Source organism: Eurytemora carolleeae, unplaced genomic scaffold (genome assembly GCF_000591075.1).
Source record: "Eurytemora carolleeae unplaced genomic scaffold, Eaff_2.0 scaffold147, whole genome shotgun sequence".
Classification (NCBI taxonomy): domain Eukaryota; kingdom Metazoa; phylum Arthropoda; class Copepoda; order Calanoida; family Temoridae; genus Eurytemora; species Eurytemora carolleeae.
The window spans coordinates 389,920-412,225 of record NW_019396103.1 but is presented as its reverse complement, the minus strand read 5'-3'; the positions used below and the strand labels follow the sequence as shown (position 1 = coordinate 412,225).

The 22,306-nt window shown below is 30.7% G+C and overlaps 1 protein-coding gene and 2 long non-coding RNA genes across 4 annotated transcripts; 2 read left to right on the top strand and 1 right to left on the bottom strand.

Annotated features, from left to right (window-relative positions):
* Window positions 1-1,146: 1,146 nt before the first annotated feature.
* Window positions 1,147-15,210, bottom strand: LOC111695006 (angiotensin-converting enzyme). Of its 2 annotated transcripts, none has more exons than XM_023464134.1 (15): window positions 15,105-15,210; window positions 11,060-11,153; window positions 10,077-10,153; window positions 9,897-9,951; window positions 8,734-8,765; window positions 8,605-8,635; window positions 8,442-8,494; window positions 8,016-8,074; window positions 7,656-7,707; window positions 6,812-6,880; window positions 5,592-5,660; window positions 4,865-4,924; window positions 2,389-2,450; window positions 1,647-1,717; window positions 1,147-1,301 (listed from the first exon to the last, which is right to left on the bottom strand). In XM_023464134.1, the coding sequence occupies exons 2-15, from the start codon at window positions 11,094-11,096 to the stop codon at window positions 1,162-1,164; spliced, it is 867 nt and encodes a 288-aa protein (XP_023319902.1). In that variant the 5' UTR covers window positions 11,097-11,153; window positions 15,105-15,210; the 3' UTR covers window positions 1,147-1,161. The 2 variants fall into 2 exon arrangements, with proteins under 2 accessions (XP_023319902.1, XP_023319903.1); XM_023464135.1 differs by lacking the exon at window positions 1,147-1,301 and adding an exon at window positions 1,312-1,343.
* Window positions 15,211-16,851: 1,641 nt separating this feature from the next.
* LOC111695011 (uncharacterized) lies at window positions 16,852-18,871 on the top strand. Its single transcript, XR_002763764.1, has 3 exons — window positions 16,852-17,197; window positions 18,142-18,194; window positions 18,781-18,871. It is a non-coding gene; the product is annotated as an uncharacterized LOC111695011 (long non-coding RNA).
* A 583-nt stretch (window positions 18,872-19,454) lies between these two features.
* Window positions 19,455-22,296, top strand: LOC111695023 (uncharacterized). Its single transcript, XR_002763768.1, has 4 exons — window positions 19,455-19,489; window positions 19,649-19,693; window positions 20,000-20,078; window positions 21,407-22,296. It is a non-coding gene; the product is annotated as an uncharacterized LOC111695023 (long non-coding RNA).
* The last annotated feature ends 10 nt before the right edge of the window (window positions 22,297-22,306 follow it).

The following is a 22,306-nucleotide window of genomic DNA, read 5'->3' as shown; positions in this document are numbered from 1 at the left end:
TACTCCAACCACTATACTCCAACCACTATACTCCAACACTTCTTCGATTAAAGGTTTAAGGGCACTGCTATCAATCTAATAAAAATAAATGAAAAATCAGTTTAAAATTTAGTTTCATAATTTGAATAAAGTGAGATTGAGTTAAGGATTAGGTAACTTGATAAACCGAGACTAACGTTTAGAACAGATCCTTACCGACAGATTTATAGGAGATTAGATCTTTTATCAGATTATTCAATTAAACAAATACAAGGGCTCATAGATCAATAGATGAATATGTCAATATTTGAATAGATGAATAGATGAATATATGAATAGATGAATATATTAGTAGATGAATATATGAATAGATGAATAGGTGAATAGATGAATATATGAATAGATGAATATATGAATAGATGAATATATGAATAGATGAATAGGTGAATAGATGAATATATGAATAGATGAATATATGAATAGATGAATATATGAATAGATGAATATATGAATAGATGAACATATGAATAGATAGATAGATGAATACATAAATAGATAAAAAGATGAAGGGATGAATAGATGAATAGATGGAAAGATGAAAGATAAATAGATGAATAGATAAATAGATAAATAGATGAATCTAATATTATATGAATAGATGAATAGATTAATATATGGATTAATGAATAGATGAATCGATGAAAAGACGAATAGTTGAATAGACTAATAGGTGATTAGATGATTAGATGAATAGATGAATAGTTGAATAGACTAATAGGTGATTAGATGAATAGATTAATAGATGAATAGACAAAAGGTGATTAGATGAATAGATGAATAGACAAAAGGTGAATAGATGAACATGTGAATATTTGAATAGATGAATATATAAATAGATGAAAAGATGAATAGATGAATAGATGAAAGGGTGAATAGATGAATAGATGAATAGATGAATAGATGAATAGATGAAAACATAAATAGATGAATAGATAATAAGATGAATAGTTGAATGGATGAATAGATTAAAAGATGAATAGTTGAATGGATGAATTGATTAAAAGATGAATAGGTGAATGGATGAATAGATGAATAGATGAATAGTTGAAAAGAATAATAGGTGAATATAGTATTTAAATTTTTCACTTGTTTTTAAATAAGAAGTGTCAAGATGAATCTTTCTTAAACAAAAGTATTGAATAGTTCAATGATTAGATATAACATTTTCCTTGCCATCTCTCCAGTCACATTTATTGTAGGTTTAGCAGGAAAGGGTGTCAAGATATCTGCTATATTATTCCACTGCTGAGCCCACATATTTCCTTAATTTTATATATTATTCCACTACTGAGCCCACATATTCCCTTTATATTATATATCATTCCACTTATAGGCCACATATTCCCTTAATATTATATATTATTCCACTGCTAGGCCACATATTCCCTTTATATTATATATTATTCCACTGAGGCCACATATTCCCTTTATATTATATATTATTCCACTGCTATGCCACATATTCCCTTTATATTATTTATTGTATTCCACTGCTAGGCCACATATTCCCTTTATATTATATATTATATTCCACTGCTATGCCACATATTCCCTTTATATTATATATTATATTCCACTGCTATGCCACATATTCCCTTTATATTTACCTAGTAGATGAGCAGGTATAGGTCCTGAATTTTTAAGAACAGAATCTCCATAATGCTTGTTTAACTTGTTCCTTAAATAGTGAATGTATTTAGATATTTAGGATTACCCCGTGGTAATGTAAGTAGGATGACAGGGAGATAAAAGGAGGATGACAGGGAGATAAGAGGAGGATGACATGGAGATAAGAGGAGGATGAAAGGAAGATAAAAGTGAGATGAAAGGAAAATAAAAGGAGGATGAAAGGAAGGTAACAGTAGGATGGAAGGAAGATAACAGTAGGATGAAAGGAAGATAACAGCAGAATAAAAGGAAGATGAAAGGACGAGAAAAGTAAGATAAAGGAAGTTAACAGTAGGATGAAATGAAGAGAAAAGAAAGATAAAAGAAGTTAACAGTAGGATGAAATGAAGAGAAAAGAAAGATAAAAGAAGTTAACAGTAGGATGAAAGGAAGATAAAAGTAGGATGAAAGGAAGGTAACAGTAGAATAAGAGGAAGATAACAGTAGGATGAAAGGAAGGTAACACTAGGATGAAAGGAAGATAACAGTAGGAAGATAAGAGTAGGATGAAGATAACAGTAGGAAGATGAGAGTAGGATGAAGATAACAGTAGGAAGATGAGAGTAGGATGAAGATAACAGTAGGAAGATGAGAGTAGATGAAGACAACAGTAGGAAGAGGAGAGTAGGATGAAGATAACAGTAGGAAGATGAGAGTAGGATGAAAGAATTCAATGAATACCTAACGTAAGCATGAAGCTCTTCGTACAAAGGTTTTAATCCTTGCCAAGTGTTTTCCATTTCCTTAAATAAAGAATATTTGTAATAATTGAAAATTTTCTTATCATTTCATGAACAGAAAAGATTATTTTTTAATTAAAACCAATAAAATAACTGTGATTTAAAAAATGATTGAACTAAAATATTGTTTAGATTCTGTTACCGTCGATTCACAAGATTTACAATTATTAAATTATTAATGCATTAATTCTTCATCTTTATATACTATAACCTTTAACCCCCTACAGTCTCCCGTATCTCCCTCTTCCTGTCTCCAGACCTCCTCCCCCCCCCCACTACTCTATCCTCATTCTACCAGTGAGCGCGCTTAACTAGTTAAATGGTCAAGGACTACTAGTAAACCAAATATTTAAAATTATTTCAGTATAATCAGAAATAATACAAATAATTTCAACACGTGAAAATGGACAAATCAACTCCCTTAGCACATTATTTGTTTTTATCCATATCAATGTTGTTTTCAATAAGTGAAATGGGTGTATACCAAAGATACACTGCACAAGCACAATTGCTGTGCTTTATGTACAGGTGTACTGCACATCAAAATTAAAACAGAGTAGGGAATTGTACACTTTAATGTTAAAGGAAGAAATCTTCTTTAAGAAACTTTAACCTTTGATAACATAAATCAGGAAAATGATTGTGTAATTTAACACCTGCATAAAATATTATGTAATTTAACACCTGCATAAAATATTATGTAATTTAACACCTGCATAAAATATTATGTAATTTAACACCTGCATAAAATATTATGTAATTTAACACCTGCATAAAATATTATGTAATTTAACACCTGCATAAAATATTATGTAATTTAACACCTGCATAAAATATTATGTAATTTAACACCTGCATAAAATATTATGTAATTTAACACCTGCATAAAATATTATGTAATTTAACACCTGCATAAAATATTATGTAATTTAACACCTGCATAAAATATTATGTAATTTAACACCTGCATAAAATATTATGTAATTTAACACCTGCATAAAATATTATGTAATTTAACACCTGCATAAAATATTATGTAATTTAACACCTGCATAAAATATTATGTAATTTAACACCTGCATAAAATATTATGTAATTTAACACCTGCATAAAATATTATGTAATTTAACACCTGCATAAAATATTATGTAATTTAACACCTGCATAAAATATTATGTAATTTAACACCTGCATAAAATATTATGTAATTTAACACCTGCATAAAATATTATGTAATTTAACACCTGCATAAAATATTATGTAATTTAACACCTGCATAAAATATTATGTAATTTAACACCTGCATAAAATATTATGTAATTTAACACCTGCATAAAATATTATGTAATTTAACACCTGCATNGATAGTAGATAGTAGATAGTAGATAGTAGATAGTAGATAGTAGATAGTAAATAGTAGATAGTAGATAGTAGATCATTATTGATATTGAATAATAAATAATACAAGGTTACCCACAAAGGATGAGAGTCTAATGACGACATAAATCACATGAAATATAACGTTCATAAGGGGTAAATTCATAGATAAATAAATAAACATAGATAGCTTATGTACGCAAAATCACCAAGAATTGTACAGTCCGCGAACTCAAACTTCTAGGGGTCAAAGTGTACTTCAATGATAAGCGGGGTGGTTTGGTGTTTTAATGGATTTCATAAAAGAGTGTAAATAAACTCCGGGAATGGAACTATTTGAACAACAATATTTCACTGAGAAATATATCATATTGACGAGAACTGAAGAAGGACATATGAGAAGGACTAAACTAACTTAAATTTCTTTTTTCAGAACTCATGTACACCACAAGTACTCAATGACATAAGAACAGCCAATGTTCACAACGGACCTAGGTAATCTATATAATAGGAATATCTTTAAAACATCTCTGTACATTTATATCTTACAAGATGAAAAATGTCTTCTTATGCGCAATCTATCTTTAGCTATGGGTAAATTTGGCGTTTAACCGTTTAACCTGAAATGCTAGCGTTTAACAAATTTACTGAATGATTTGTCTAAGAAAAAAAAACAAGCTTCCAGTAGTAGGGATCGAAGACTGTAAAAAAACGTCTCAATAAATTCCGTACAGTCGTCTCTGAGGCCTCATACTTTGTGGATAATTAATAATTGGTAGCTTAGATGGGAAATAATGTTGGAGATTTAAGTAGAAGTAGACAATGGATAGTACAAATTTATTATGAAAATAGACAGTAGTTTGTAGATTGTAAATAATAAATAAAGTATAGGAGCTTAACGATAATATTTAGAATAGATAGTAGACAGTAGTTAGTAGATTGTAAATAATAAATAAAGTATAGGAGCTTAACGATAATATTTAGAATAGATAGAGATAGAATAGAAAAATCAGTTGATGAATTCAAAAAGCATAATTTACCTTGAACCCGTTTAGAACTGCAGCATTATTGTAGTGTTCAACATATTCCTTGTACATATCCTAAACATTTAGATTCGCGTACAGTGTACTGATATTGTACTCCTTCTACATATCCTAAACATTTAGATTCGTACAGTATACTGATATTGTACTCCTTGTACATATCCTAAACATTTAGATTCGTACAGTGTACTGATATTGTACTTCTTGTACATATCCCAAACATTTAGATTAATACAGTGTACTAATATTGTACTCCTAACATATCCAAAACATTTAGATTCATACAGTGTACTGATATTGTACTCCTTACATATCCTAAACATTTAGACAGTGTATTTAGGTGTTAGGTACTTTCCCAAAGGATTTTTCCCAAGTAGCAACTTCCCAAATGTGCAACAACTTCCCAAGTCTGTCCTAGCCACAGCGCTTGGCCCACCCAGCATGTTCTAGCCACCGCGTTCGTTCCCCCTAGCCCATCCTAGCCGCAGCGTTCGGCCCTATTGCAGCCTGCGGCGCCTCAGAGGGCCTAACCTAACCATTGGGAAGTTGCCGCTTGGGAAATTGCACATTTGGGAAGTCGCCCTTGGGAAAATGCCTTTGGGAAAGTACATATAATACCTTATATTGTACTCCTTATACATCCTAAACATCCTCCCAGTGTAGTTCCTTGAAAAATGTACAAACTCTCTGCTTTAACCTCCACTAGTTTTTATTATCTAAATACCTTAATCTGTTTGCCTGATTGATCCCTCCATTGTGTCCAATAATATTCAAGCTCAGCTGGGTCCCTTGACTTTAACCATACTTTCAGTTTAACTGTTCTTAATATCTTCAAAACGTTATTGTTTGGTTTAAACAAGATGGAGTTTGTTTAAACAAGATGGAGTCTGTTTAAACAAGATAGAGTCTGTTTAAACAAGATGGAGTTTGTTTAAACAAGATGGAGTCTGTTTAAACAAGATGGAGTCTGTTTAAACAAGATGGAGTCTGTTTAAACAAGATAGAGTCTGTTTAAACAAGATGGAGTCTGTTTAAACAAAATGGAGTCTGTATAAACAAAATGGAGTCTGTTTAAACAAAATGGAGTCTGTTTAAACAAGATGAAGTCTGTTTAAACAAGATGAAGTCTGTTTAAACAAGATGAAGTCTGTTTAAACAAGATGAAGTCTGTTTAAACAAGATAGAGTCTGTTTAAACAAGATGGAGTCTGTTTAAACAAGATGGAGTCTGTTTAAACAAGATAGAGTCTGTTTAAACAATATGGAGCCTTTTTAAACAAGATGAAGTCTGTTTAAACAAGATGCAGTCTGTTTAAAAAGATGGAGTCTGTATAATCAAGATGGAGTATGTATAAACAAGATGGAGTCTGTATAAACAAAATGGAGTCTGTTTAAACAAAATGGAGTTTGTATTAAAAAAAATGAAGTCTGTATTAACAAAATGAAGTCTTTATTAACAAAATGGAGTACGTATAAACAAAATTGAGTCTGTATAAAAAAATGAAGTCTGTATAAAAAAATGATGTTTGTATTAACAAAATAAAGTCTTTATAGCAAATTTTGTACAAACAAAACGAAGTCTGTATTAATAAAATGAAGTCTGTATAAACAAAATGAAGTCTGTATAAACAAAATGAAGTCTGTATAAAATAATGGAGTCTGTATAAACAAATTGAAGTCTGTATAAACAAAATGAAGTCTGTAGTAATAAAATGAAGTCTGTATAAACAAAATGGAGTCTGTATAAACAAAATGGAGTTTGTATTAACAAAATGAAGTCTGTATTAACAAAATGGATTCTGCATTAAAAAAATAGACTCCTTATAAACAAAATGAAATCTGTATTAACAAAATGGAGTCTGTATATACAAGATGGTGTCACTTTAAATATTTTGAATGAATGATTGTTCAGTAATATAATCAACAAGTTAAACTGATTTAATTCCTCGGCCATTGTTTGGGTAAGTTCTGGTTCTAAACTGTAATCCAGGAGCATACTCTCATAGTCCTTCACCTGAAATTATACATTCTTCATTGTACACAGTACAATGTAAATTATTGTACATTGTACAGTGTACAATATTGTACAGTGTACAGTGCACAATATTGTACAGTGTACAGTGTATAAACCATTTGAACCCTCTTCCTTAATCCTGACTGTGTGGATTTTTTTAATTTACTCAAAAATAATTGTTCTACAGCTAATCAATTTTTTTACTTTTCTTACTAACACATGCTGTACACACAGGCTATAATGCCTGCTGGTTGAACCATTAAATGCAAAGAAATTTTGCACAAATTATTTTAAAGGGAGTTCGCACAATTTCAATATTTCTTATATACAAACTTAGGTTTTGAAAATTTTGTAAATATTTTGCATTTTTTGGATTTTTTTGCGGAACTAACTTATTCCGACTGTACACTTAATTCTTCCTTTGCCAAAACATTTAGGACACCACTGTTTTTAGGGACGATGACAAAAACATTTAAATTGTTGTTTTTAAAGAAATTCCGGTTTTCATGAGAGTTTGAAACTTACCAGTGAATGAATTTTATTACATACTAGCTGAAGGGCCCGGCGTTGACCGGGGAAAAAAAATAAGAAAATAAAATTTGCCCAATCGGCCCAGCCGTTTGGCCGGCTTTACGCAACATATATTTATATGTATACGACTGCTTGTTTTAATATATAGATTAATATTTTTTTCCAATTTACTTATAGCAACTGGAAAGGTATAAATTCATGTAGAAGGGTGCAAATTGCAATTGTCTAAGAACCAAGATTTTACCTTAGCTGTGCTGTATTTCTTTCCCATTTCTGCCTTCAACTTGTTGAACTTTCTAAACATAAAAAAAGAGATAGCAAAATGTTTTAGAAAAACCATCAATGTGCATTGATTTTATCATACAAATAAAACATTGACCAAATGAATAATACAAAAGACCTTTTAAAATCAAAAGGCAATAAAAGAAAGAGTCATAAAAAAATATAAAGATATCAGGGGTTGGAATGAATCTAATATAGAGAAGTATTTGAACTAACTATGATTAGTTTAACTATTTCACTAGTCTTTTGGTCACACCAGAGAAGTAGCTGAACTCTGTCTACAGTTCAACTACTTAATTTTGTCCTCAGGACTGAATTTTACCTGAGAATATCTGGCCTAAGGACCGCAGTTCCCAGATTAGAAAGTAGTTTCAGTTTCCGCTGGAACAATATCCCGTCAGAAAACGAGACCAAGGAGAAGAAAAAACATAGTATTTGTACAATTACTATAAACCTTAGATTTACAACAACAATTGTTCAATAAAACTCTTTATAAACAACCTAAGTTCATTTCTCCAATACGATTTTAATGTATCTAACCCAAAATTTAAAATTCAATCAATAGAGGCAAAATTCGGCCTTTTTAGAGAATATATGAGCTTACCAAACCTTGAAATTGAGATATGATCTTTACAAATTTAAATGGCGCCAGAAAGAAAATGGCAACAAAACCAAAATTGCGGCATAAACAAAATGGCGTCAAAAACAAAAACAATAAATTATCGTATGGATGAATATGATGGGATTCCTTGACATCTGGATCTTGAATATTTTCTTTAGAATATCTTTGCGCATCTTTTCCTATAAAATAAATATATTTAATTTAGTATTTTTTTTGGTGGGGAAGGGGGGACGAGCAGAGGGGGACAGGGCCCGAAATATAACGGTTTAAAGAAACAAATGTCTGTTACCTATTTTCTTAAATAGAGCGTCATAAGCATCCTACACAAACAAATCTTTAAATTACTATGAAATTTAAATTGTGTTTTTTCTCCAAAAAAAACTATTTTTAATGTAAAATGCCTAAAATAAAGATTTTCCTGAGCATCTAGACTGAGGGCCTGTGTCTCATCTAAAATATTAGATTTTCAGTTTCAGTTTTTATTAGTTTTGATATATTATATACAATTCATTTTTTTAAATTTAAATGAAAACAAAACAATGTTATTTAGTTTTAAGATGCATATGTTCTATAGACAAATTAAAGATGTTTTTCACCTATTTAAAAATGCAAATAATAACCTAATTGTTTCCAATAAAAAACGCAAGTATGTCAATCATACGCTCTAATATTTCCCATGGCCAGACTGACTTCTGTGTATAATACTTATCATGTTTTTTTTCACAAAAAGCCAGTTTTCTTATAGATTTAGTCAATTTTACGAGACTTCTGGTGTATTTTTTAAAAATTTATTCTTACATAATATTAAAATTTAGCATCTTGTGTTATCATAATGCATGCTGGTCGGTCCAAGGTATCGCGAATCCTAGGATTTCTGGCAAAAACGAGACACAGACTAATCTTTGAAAAAATAAGTATTTGGTCCTAGACATCTTGCAATGAAAAGATTGATCTGATCATTTAAGATCTTAATTAAAAACATTTTGGACTATCATGTGCATTTTTAAATATGTGAAATTTCAAATGTACAAATCAAATAATTATAATTTATATTATTTTATAATTTCAAATTATCTTAGAAAGGGAGGGGGGGAGGTCGGTTCTAATACAGGGGACATTAGTTCCATAACTAACAATTTATAAATAACACTGAGTGTTAGAAATGAGTAATTGTCTCAAAACCAGGATATGTTCCAAAAACGCAACATGAGCTGAAATGTGGTAATTGTTTCAAAGTAGGGATATGTTCGAAAATGAAAACAAATTTCATCAAAAACTAATTCTCAAACCTTATTATTAGTTTAAAGTTGACATTTTTTGTTTCAATAATTAGTTTTAGCCATTTTTGATAAATATGTTTTGTAGTTTTGTTTAACTCGGCTTGGTTTTAAAGATGTATACGCTTGAAAAAGATAACTTTGCAGATTTGTTAGTTTTGGAACTAATTTCCCCTGTATTATCACATTAACAGGACGGATGACCATTAGAATGTCCCATTATTCAAGAAACTGTGTTACATTACAATTTGGTTTGCTGAAGGTGACAACAAGTGTTTTGAATTTAGCGATATTTGACACCAACCTGTAATATTGCTCTCAAAATTCCAAGATGCATGCGTCGCTTTAATAGATTCAATCTAAACACAATAACAAAATATAAACGTCTTTTTAAACTTGAATAAATTAATGCAAACAATTGAGAATGTCAAAGAAATGATAATTTTAAAATTATAAAAAGACTGAAAAAAATTTGTTATTTTTCCTCAAGTTTAGTTTCTGCATCTTGAACAAAGCTCTTGATCTCTAATTCTGATACGGTCAGCGCTACCTGGATCCATCCTAGATACTCAGCTTTCAATTCATACATCAAATCAAAATACCAACAACTATATTTTTGCTGCCTGGTGGTGTAAATATTAGATGTTTGATAAGGTCAAAGACATCAGGTTGAAAGATAAAAGATTAAAAAATTCTTTTATTTCGTTTTTTTCGTTAGATAAAAAACTGTTCCCTTTAAATTTAGAATAATATTGAGAAAAACATTTGTAAATATTTGCTTAAGAACTTAGTTTAATTGATAGTTTAAAGTTTAAACCCTTTCTTTAAAAAGTTACGCTCACAACAGACAACCAAAAAACAACCTTAAAGCATACAAGCAATTCAGATTCAGAATTAAGCAAAATTTGTCAAAGAAAAAGACGTTTGATCGTTAAATCTGAGAAGTTAATGTTCCGGATATTTTGCTACAGACCCCTCCCCCCCCCACCCGAGGTAAATGTGTCAAAACGATCAGATCTGTTGCTAAAGATGTTTTTCTTCTAACGGCTGTAAACCATTTAGTTCAGCAAAAAATGTAAAAATAAACCAGAGACAGGGCGCGGAATGCTCTAATCATGTTAACATCTTAATATAATTTGAACTGTAGATTTAGGATTCTGCTTTTCATTGTCCCTTCATCTCAGCTTTAATGTAACTTCAGTGAACAAAATGAAAATGTAAAATAAAGTGTAAACCGTTGACTTTAATTTCAATCAAATTTTTATTTCTAATTCAAATCACTGATCGATGAAACAATAGAGTTACCGTCTGTGTATTGAGCTTTAAGCTAAAACGCCACATGAAGCTTAAAAAGCTTAAACCTTTAGCGTGTTTGGTTGAAATGAGAAATCGTTTTTTTGTGGAATGAATTTTCTTTTATATATATATATATGTATATATAATATATTAATATAGATTGAAAGTTTCCTGAGGCAAGGATGAACAGCGAGAAACCTCTCCACATCTTTGCTTAGGTCAGATAATAACCTATACCAGGCACTATAGTAGTAGTATACTAGACCTAGAAACATGATAATATACCCAGACGAGGGCCTTTAAAAAACATAATACTTTATAGAGAAAAAAAAGAATTTAATATTCTGTGACAGAATTATAAATATGTATACGAGTTGATCAAAAAGAAAGAAAAATATTTCAGTGTTTGTAAGAAACTAACAAATATATAACGTAAATGAAAATATTAAAAAAATGGCTACTATATTTTAATGAAAATATTTAAAAAATGTCTACTATATTTTAATGAAAATATTTAAAATGTCTACTATATTTTAATGAAAATATTTAAAATGTCTACTATATTTTAATGACTGAACTACAATTAAATACGAGAGTTCAACACTTGTATGTTATCCAGTTAAAGGTTTACCGGACACTGATATTATGTATCCTACACCCAGATACTCTTGTAGAACCAAACATACATAGATAGATAGATACAACATGGATACAACTTAGATACTCGACTTATGGCTGAAGGGGTGTTAAAGCGTACGAAGTCAAGCCATACCCAAACCAAGCGAAACTATTTCTTAAAAACCGGTTGAAATGAAATTCTTCTGAACCAACACCCTCCCCTAATCGTTTTAATCTAAACAGTGATACCCCCCCCCCCTTTAAACCTTATTTCTGATTGCCTAAGTCAAACTAAAACATCAAAAAAGTTATTTGCACCTTTTTCAACCCCCCCCCCGTGAACTTCTAGCTGGGCTGTATATATCTTGATTGACCACATATCATGTCCAAATTTTCAATAACTCCCAACATCAAGTTAAACGTTTTTATTCCATTCTGTTTATAGGTTTTCTAGTTTTTCTTTTAGTAGAAGTTTATAGCGCTAGTACACTTTAATAGGCGATACCTATTAAATGATTAAATGTTTTTTTCTAACGTTAAACGTCTCGAATAATAAAAGTGGTTTTATATTTTAATAGACGATAGCTATTAAATAATTAAATGTTTTTTCTAATGTTACACGACTCGAATAATAAAAGTGGTTTTATATTTTAATAGACGATACCTTTTAAATGATTAAATGTTTTTTCTAAGGTTATAAAGTTATAAAGTTATAATTTTTAATTATGTTTTCTCTACAAAAATGACTTGCGGAATTTATGCAACACAGACAAAAACTTACAGTTACAGAATAGAATCCTTTTTAAGATTTCTCAGACAAACATTTCATCATTATTGTCGCGCATCAGGCATGCCACTATTTTTCATGAATACTCCCTTTTAATTTACGTCAACACTCCCTTTAGAAATAGTAAAATGTATACCAAGAGGTCAGATTAAATATATAAACAAAATTATCGCACTCTATAAACACTTTAGTTAATCTCTTCATATTTGGATTATCCTCATATACTTATAGATAGGAATATTAATATTTAATATATCTAGTAGTTTGTGTGGACTGCAGAATATAATAGGATTATTTAAACTAATTCCTGATTTAGATAATAGAGTGTCTTAAGATAAAATCACACTTGCGCCACATCCTACGTCACGTGGATTTAACGGTTTTGTCAACATTCCAGAAAGCTGTGACTTTCGACAGCAATTTGACCCATTAAACACAATTTTTTAGACTTTTTTCTTAAATACTTTTTTGTCGGCATATGCATTTTAGACTAAACAAATCCGTAAGGTAAAAGATTTTTGAATTATAAACCAAAACACGATTGATTTTAAATAAAAGAAACCGAATGCTGCTCACTCTGGTTAGTCCGGGGTGACGTACAACATAATATAGACAACTCTATCTTCTTCTTTCCCTTTAATCATTATTATATTTATTCATGCCCATTGTGCTCCTTCTTTCTTTACATTTACATGTGTCGCTGTTTTTCCCCTGAATTATTTATCCTTTTTCGCCTTCCACCGTCTCTTCTTCTTCTTCATAACCTCCCTCAAACCTTTAAACATGGATATCTAATTGATACCATTGTGAATCAGGCATTGACATCTTTGCAGGAGGGTTCACTTGAAATTACCTTACAGGCCATTTTAGACAGCTTGAAAAAAATTATGGGATGCCAGACCTAGATTTTTAAAAATTAATATTTTAATACTCATCAATATTTTCCATTTATTTGTATTGAAGTTGAAGGTTGATGTGTCAAACAACTAAAAAGTTACAATTACTGTGATCACACACCTCAGGCTTCAACTGGGCGTATTCAGAAATTTACCCAGGGGGGGGCTTACATTTTTTCTTTCCAGGGGGGGTGAGCCCCCCTGAAACCCCCTGAAATTAATAGATTTTATTAGTCCAGGGGGCTTAGCCCCAATACCCCCCCCCCTGAATACGCCTCTGAGCCTTAAGACCTCATTTCTCTTTACAGTGCGCATGGAGGTGTAAAAAATTTTGGAATAGGAAATTACTCAGATATGTCTACTATACAAAATTTGTAAAAATATGATATTTTGCCTCTTTTAATCAATAATTTTACTTTGACTGACCCTGTTCAAAAATAGTCACGATTGAGTCTTTGCCACAACCTTAAATTTTCTTATCCCTATATATTTGCAACCTGATGGTTTAACCTTTGATATTTCAAACTTAGATTATTTAATCTAACAGAGTTCATAGTTTGAAATATCTAATTTGGGTTATGAAGTTGCAAAGAAAAGGGGATTAAAAAAGTTCTGTTTAAGGGTAGTTTAAGGGTAGTTTTTCTTATTGTTTGAAGAAAATATATGGTATACTTTTGCTATAACTTTTTATTTAGGGTTATCTTGTGGTCAGCTCTGCATACAAACAAACAAACCGACAAACCAATAAAAATATAAATATATTATTTTTATCATAATTATTATCCCCCCCCCCCTCACTGATCCGTAGATTGTTTATTTTTTAAGCGTGACGAATTATTTCTATTAATATATCGTTCTTATGCTTAAAACATTTAAAGTTTTTTCTTTGTTTAAACAATTCAAACTCCGGTTTTCAAACATATTGTGTTTTCTAAAACAACGCTTATCCCGTTTTTTTTACCCTGCACGTATTGAATATAATTTTGTACTATAATTACTGACAATTAGAAAAAGAAATGATAAAATTCTTTTCACTGTTTTGACAATTTAAACTTCACTTAACAGTATTTAAATAATATAATAAAGATCTTTGCTTATGTAAATATATTTGTATATTAAAATCCATAATCTTTGTTTTTAAACACCTGTTTAAATACATGTTTATCGAGAGGATCGAGAGATCTGAAACAATTTGTATTATCAAATATGAAAAACTGAGACTGCTCTGATTTGTTCTGGTAAAACTCAAGGGAGCCCGGGTAGCTAAAACATTTCGAAATTTTTTTCTTTCAAAATTTAATCGTTTTTTAATTCCACCGCAATGCCAGGCACTATTATAATATATGCCGGATACAAGGGTTTCCTACAGAGGTGAATAACTTCTTGGGATGAATATCCTGAAATTACAAAAATATCAATATAAGATGATTATTTGTCTAAATTCGGATTTAAATTTGTTGAAAATTTAATGATAAAAACAAGAGTTTGCAAACTTTTTGCGTGTAATTTGATTATATGTAGAAGACGGAGAAAAAACCTTTAGCATTAGGAATTTGGACAAAGCTTTTAATCCTTTTTTCCGGGGTCCCCCCCACCCCACCCCGCCTAATTGTTTTTTTGGACAAAACTCTTACAAGTATGGGTCTGAGGCTAATTATTTTTTTTTTACACTAGTTAACACATGCTTTAAATTTAAACTTTAAACATGCACATGCACGTGCACAAAAAAATAACCTTTCTTATCGCTTTTTTTGTCTCCATCCTTACTCTATCAAAAATAACAGACAGCTGGTTGAATGTAAAGAGTTTTTGGTCGACATTAAAGTTGATCAATTGTGAGTAACCCTGCATATGTTAATATATAAATATACCTATATACCTATATACCTGTATATATTTATAATTATATGCCTACATTGTTTTATTTAAAGGATTCACAGTCTGAATAATTTTCTACTCTGTTCATCTGGATGTATTATAGTCCAACTCCGTCATGGGATGAAACTGAACTATTTGATTAGGAGATATATTAATAAAATTGTAAATAAACAACTACAGGGGTCGCTGACCGCTTTTACAAAATCACACTATTTCCTTTCAAATCATGCTAATTTTTATTTTTTTTATTTTTAACCTTAAAAACGTTATTGAAACAATTTATCTTATAGACTATAGTATTCAAAGAAAGATCATTCGCTTGAAGTTTATATAAAGAGCAAATATAAACATATAAATGGTAACTCGAGACTTCAGAACAGTTAAATATAGCGTAAGGTTTTTAGATAGAATATCTTCAGAATGTCAGTCTCTGAGATATCAAAGCTAAAGAAATTCAAGTGTAAACATGTTTCTGCAGATTCAGTTAAGCATTGCCTTTAAATTGCGACCATTTAGCAAAATCATCAGAATTAGCTTAGCTTACTTTGGTATATTTATTAAAATGTTAATTGTTATTAAACTACAAGAAATGGAATTAAATGCTAATCAAAATATATTATCTACTGTCGTCGTCGTTTATATAAATACATTAAAGATCGACTTTCTGTTTATATTTAAAATTTCTACCAATCTTTTAAACAGCAGAGACACATAAACATGTAAACAAAGAGAAGTTGTCCATTAACAGCTAATAAACTAATAAACTTTTAATTTTAAAAACGCTTGTAAGGGATCAAAGCATTATTAAAAAGTTGGCTTAATTTTATTGATATAATCACACGACCACACTGTAGAACACTGATCCGTGCAAGAATTAGATAATTAGCTCTTTGCTTCATAGACAATTTGAATTCTATATTGTTTAGTAAAAATAGCTCTCTCTGTCTTCCAAAGTCTTTGATTTAGCTCAGAATTGAGGACGCAACTGAAAGGTTTTATCAGGATAAACATTAAAATTCTTGTTGTTCCTTTTATTTTTTTAGACCCAGCTTGTAGTCTCCACGCCCCCCCTCCCCCTCTAAACCAATTACTTTACCTTCAGGGTCTCCTCTGAAGATTTTACAAATCTCGGGAGCTATATTTCCCCTACATATATTTATATGTCAGCTATTATAGCTGGCTAAACGGCCGGACCAAACTGGCTGACATTTTTTAGGGAACCCTTGAGTACCCTGGAGGTTACAAAGTCTAAAAAAATCGATTTTTTATTTTTCAAAATTCGATTTTTTTCAAAAATCCATTTTTTTCAAAATTAAAATTTTTTCTTCAAGTGTTACAAACATTTCACGGGCAACGCCGGGCACTTTAACTAATATTTCATGTAGAATAATTTTGTACTGCTCCGAGCTGCAACGATAGTCTAATCGGAATAATAAAAAAGAATCAGAGATACTTTTGTTGGATCGATTCCAAGGTTTTCCTTTTTTATTTCCAGAAAGATTGTTAAATGAGGTAAACTATTATTATTTTTATATCCGTTCCATGTTCAATGTTTTGTCCAAGTTTTATCTATTTTATCAGTTTCCAATGAACTGTTCTGGCAGAAGGTACTGTCTGCAGGGTTTCTAAACATTTAGATTTTTCCTTTTTTCTGAAGATATTTATTTGAAGATACAGATGGTATTTATTAGAACACCATTCCAGATTTTAGCGTCAAAACTAAAATTTTGAAAAAATATTTATTTTCGTCTTAAAAACGATGCATTTAAAAAATATTTATGGAATTAATTTCTTTATTTTGTTTGAAAAATCCAAAAAGAGGCTTATTTGTTTTGCACAATCTAACATGGCTAGGAATATCTTGTATTTACACACGGAACACATGAGTTTGCCGACGTTTAAATGTAATTACTAATCCAGCACTTCATGATTCATTAAAATACAAATATGTACAAAATCAATGAACCCTACTTGTCAAAAATACTTTTAAACTCCGTAGAACGGGATACTGGGGGAATAACTCTATAATGGGTTTTACTAGGTTAATATCTAAAAAAAAAAAATTTTATTAAACATTTATAAAAATTGTCAGAAAAATGGCTGGATCAAGTTCACACATGGAAACAAAGGGTTAGATATTTTTACTGTTTCGAGAATATACGAGTATAGGGAAGAAGAGAGGTAAAATAAATATAGGAACAGTGCACTTTAAACACCGGTTCATTTAATGTAGCGCTATGAGTGACTTTTAAACAGCCAGGACAGGTTGTACAGTATATATAGCGTACAACTACAGACGTATAGACGACCAAACGGGACAGTACACCAGATGAATCATCTCCTAATTGTACAGTATATATAGCGTACAACTACAGACGTATAGACGACCAAACGGGGCAGTACACCAAATGAATCATCTCCTAATTTGTGAGATTGTTGTGAGGAGAAAGATAGAGAGAGAAATGAGGGGTTAGGAAGTTTTGTCGATATCAATATTTTTGTTATGAAATATTATTTTATTTAGTTTCTTCATTTTCTCCAAAAGAACGTAATTTTTAAGTTATCCTCCATTAAACAAGTGGGATGACCAATTAACAATGATGCCTTTTAAATCTGTATCTAATCAACAATGAGCAAGATACCGTTTATCCATATTTAATAAAATTGAATAAGATTTCTTTAAGTTACGTACTATGTCTCTGTTGTAAAATATCAGCAAGTCATTTTTGTAGAGATACCATAATTAGAAATTGAACTTTTCAAAAAGATGAAAAAAGATGTTTTAATAATTATTCCTCGAGCAAGGTTTAAATGATACCGTTGTGAATCTGATATGCCTATATATACAAATAGTTGTTTGAAATTAGGCGCGTATACAGTTACAGAATGTGAGAAACATGACTGAATCAATTCCGTAGATAAATTCTCTGAGGTCTCATTCTTTGTGGGTGACACTGTACGTTACACCATCAACTAAGCTGTCAGTGTGTAGTGCAGGGATGTGTAGTACTCTGACCGAAGAAATAGTGGGATTTAGTGGAAAGTAGTAAAAATATCTGTATATCTGTGTGTAGAGAACAAGGGAAATAAAGGAGAATTAAAACATCTTTCTACAGAAGAAAGTCAGGTATACGAATATAGACAAATTAGAATTAAAAGTGACAACCTGGAATTAACTCTTTGAATACTAAAATTCGGACATTTATTCTGTGTTCGATAATATAAAGCGAAATAGTTGTCGTTTATTTTTCATTTAAAAGGTCGCGAGGGATTTTTTACCATTGTTGTCATGTAAACTTGAATTTTGAAAAACGCTTGTCAGGGATCAAAAATATTATTTTTAAAAATTCGTCTTCATTGCATTAATATAAACGCCCAACACGAAAGAAAGAAAGACGATAAATATTTCGTTGTTTAAAGGTTGCCACTTTAAATATTTTTACAAATAATTAATTTGTATGTAAAACAGTTCGTAAAATTGTATAGTTTAACAGACTCGCTGGCTTTTAAACCAAGGACAAAACTTATTAAATAGCGAGAAATTGTTGTAGAAAAAATTTGTTTCGCTTAATGTACACGTAGTTCAACTATTCCTTGATATTCATTAAATCCCCCCCCCCCCAGGGCCTTTAATTCAACAAATACTTCAGCTAAAAAATGACGAAGTTTGGGTTTCCAATTCTACGTCTTTGAATTACCGATTTCTTTTCTAGGAAATATTTGCAGTACTCTCTACAGAGGAGAAGGAGGTTTTTAGAGAAGCTTTCAGTAAATTTGATAAAGATGGTAGTGGAAATATTAGCACTAAGGTCAAATAAATAAATAAAGTGATAGATAAATGAATAAATGAATAAATGAATAAATGAATAAATTAATAAATGAATAAATGAATAAATGAATAAATGAATATTTTGTTTACATTTTAAAACAAAAAAGAAAAAATTTTGCGGATTAAAAAAAAAATCGCGGATTTTCAAGAATTTAAATATTTTTACAAAATTAAGAACCTTTAAGACACATTTTTTTTATTTTTATCATTAATAAATCTTCCCTGTGGTCACGTGATGTCCCACAAAAAATTTGTGCCCGATCGGTTCAGCCGTTTATTGGATACAAACAAACAAACAGACAAACAGACAGACAAGCCAAATTTATATATAGATTGAAGGGTTTCCGGCAGAAAATAAATATTTGTATAAAATAATGATTTCTGCTTAGATGAGAGAGAATGACCCTCTAAGCGATACAAAAGAAGCATTCAGGAAAAATAAAAAAATACTTGAACCAAAAATAACACTTTTTGTTGTCATATTGAATTAGTTTAGTTACCTTGTTTGCTTGAAATATTGCAATTGCTTCAATCCATATAAAAGTACTTTTTCCTTTGCAGAGTTTTTGATGCGGAAGGATTTGGTTTTATAGGTAATCATCTTTAATTGCAATTCAGATTTGATTCCTTGGCACATATAGCTATAATAGAGCACGTGATGCATTGATTCAATATGTTGGAACTCTCTGTATTCATAAAATTATTCTTGAACCAGCGATGATCGATTACCTCTTTTTGAGTATTTTATCTAGAACCTGGAGAATTAAGGAATGTATTTGCGGCTCTACCAATGAAGAGTAAGAATAAATTACATTATCATATTTTTCAAAAATACTTTTTAAAAATGTTTTCCGTGAACTCTGAACTTTTATGTGAAATTGAAAAGTAGAACGCTATCTTTCCAAAACAAAAATGGGCAATTTAATTTATGAGGCAGGCATTGGTTGTATAATTTTTAAATAACTTTCTTTAATCTTTCTCCAAGTCTAAAATTGGATATATAAAGACAATATCTAGTGTGTGTGGGGAGGCCCAGGCAATACAGTTCACCTAAATTTAGACACTATCTATAAACGTTTTAAAGTAAAAAAGTCTTATTTCAGTGTCTGATGAAGAGATTGATATAATGCTGAGAGCAGCGGATATAAATGGAGATAAACGGATTGATCTTCATGAGTTCGGGTAGGAGTTTTAGAATCTTTATCACTTTATCAAGAGCGATTGATCTTCATGAGTTCGGGTAGGAGATTTAGAATGTTTATCTCTTTATCAAGAACGATTGATCTTCATGAGCTCGGGTAGGAGATTTTAATCTTTGTCTCATAATCATGAAGGATTCATCTTTGAGCTCGGGTAGGAGTTTTAGAATCTTGATCTATTTATCACTTTATCAAGATTGATCTTCATCAGTTCGGGTAGGAGATTTTAATCTTTGTCTCATAATCATGAAGGATTCATCTTTGAGTTTGGGTAGGAGTTTTAGAATCTTGATCTATTTATCAAGAAGGATTGATCTTCATGAGCTCGGGTAGAAGTTTTAGTATCTTTATCTATTTATCAAGAAGGATTAATGAGTTCGGGTGGGAGATTTATAATCCTTATCTCTTAACCATGAAGGATTGATCTTCATGAGTTCGGATGGAAGTTTTAGAATGTTTATCTCTTGATCATGAAGGATTAATCTTCTTGAGTTTTGGTAAAATCTTTATTTACCCAAACTCGTGAAGACTATTCATGAGTTCGGGTAGGAGATTTATAACCTTTATCTCTTAACCATGAAGGAATGATCTTCACGAGTTCGGGTAGGACTTTTTAGAATTTTTATCTCTTGATCATGAAGGATTAATCTTAATAAAGACCATTTATGAGTTCGGGTAGGAGATTTATAACTTTTATCTCTTAACCATGAAGGATTGATCTTAATGAGTTCGGGTGCAAGATTTATAACCTTTATCTCTTAACCATGAAGGAGTGATAGTCATGAGTTCTGGTAGGAGCTTTAATTTTTGTATCTATTTATCAAGGTAGATTGGTCTTCATGAGTTCGGGTAGGAGACTTTTGACCTTTATCTCTTAACCAACCATTAAGGATTGATCTTCATGATTTCGGTTAGAAGTTTTAGAATTTTTAAATATTTTTCATGAAGGAGTGATCTTCATGGGTTCGGGTAGGAGATTTAGAATCTTTTTGATATATTCTTTATAAAGAGCTTTTAGTTTTGTATCATTATTTCTAAACCATGAAGGATCAGTTTATTAGAGTTTGAGCCGAATTTGCAAAATCATCATCATCCCTAACCCTTAATCACTTTGCCTTTAGTTTCCATTTTTGAAATATCAATAAGCTCTAGTCTTAAGAGCTTTATCGGGAGGCGGCTGCACCCCATCGCTTAAAAATTGGACCTTCGTCGCTAAATAAAAAATAGCAACTTTGACTATCTTTAATTGAATAAGTAGTCTTCCAATTCCAAAGTTTTATGAGTGTCTGTTTAGTATGAAACTATTTGCAGGTTGATGTGTGGATACTCAAACATGAACACAAATCCATCTAAACCAACCATGTAGTTAACTACACTCTAATCCATGGTTCATTTAAAGTACCGGGCCGATTACTAAGCAGCTGGAACTAACTGTACCTTACAAATACAGACAAAGCGGGACGGTAAACCGAATGAATCATCCTCTTCCATGGGGATTCTAATTATTTAACTCAACTCATTAGTACCAATTGGGTATATACTTTTTTTTAATATTTCAGGGCAAAGATTTAAACCAATTTTTAGAGGACTTTTAAACGAATTGTTAGCGTAATTTCCGTTTATCCTCAATGCATCGATAGAATTAAAGCCGTATTCACAGCAGTATCTTTAAAGCCTTTATCTGATGAATAATGTGGAAGATTTGTCTAGGTTTACGTGTAATTCTAAAGCAGTCGATTTTTTAGAAATAAGATTTGTAAAAACCATGTTTTCAAATTTAGACAGTGTACACATTGATACATAATTCATACTAGCTTAGACAAAGCATTTAAGGGTATCGTTGTGGATTTGGCATTGAGGGCCCCTTGAAATAGCGTTTATGGATTAGAAAGGTGAATAGTTTTTTTTTACAAATCTTTAAAATTTAGGTTTGAAATTAGGGCCTTCACTATCGACAAATTTTACTTATAATTTTGGAAACATTTTATTTTAACTAATATTCTTATCATTGGTGGCGAAAAAGTTTGTTTCCTCGCCGTTCCCTACCTAGAAATTCATGGCTTATTTCTTTGTCAAAAAAATGAACAAAATTTAATACTTGCTTTAAATTTATTCTATTAACTTTTTAACAAAACCAGTATATCATTTTTCAAATGTAATGTCACAACGGAAACATATTTCACTTTGAGTTTTAACACTTTCTACAAGACA

Excerpts from the sequence above, each read along its gene's own strand:
- LOC111695006 (XM_023464134.1), bottom strand. The coding sequence starts at position 11,096 with ATGTGGAGAGGTTTCTCGCTGTTCATCCTTGCCTCAG. Across the intron at positions 10,154-11,059 it reads GCTGTTCATCCTTGCCTCAG|GATGGATCCAGGTAGCGCTG; the intron begins GAAACTTTCAAT and ends CTGAGTATCTAG. Across the intron at positions 9,952-10,076 it reads ATGCAGAAACTAAACTTGAG|ATTGAATCTATTAAAGCGAC; the intron begins GAAAAATAACAA and ends TATTGTGTTTAG.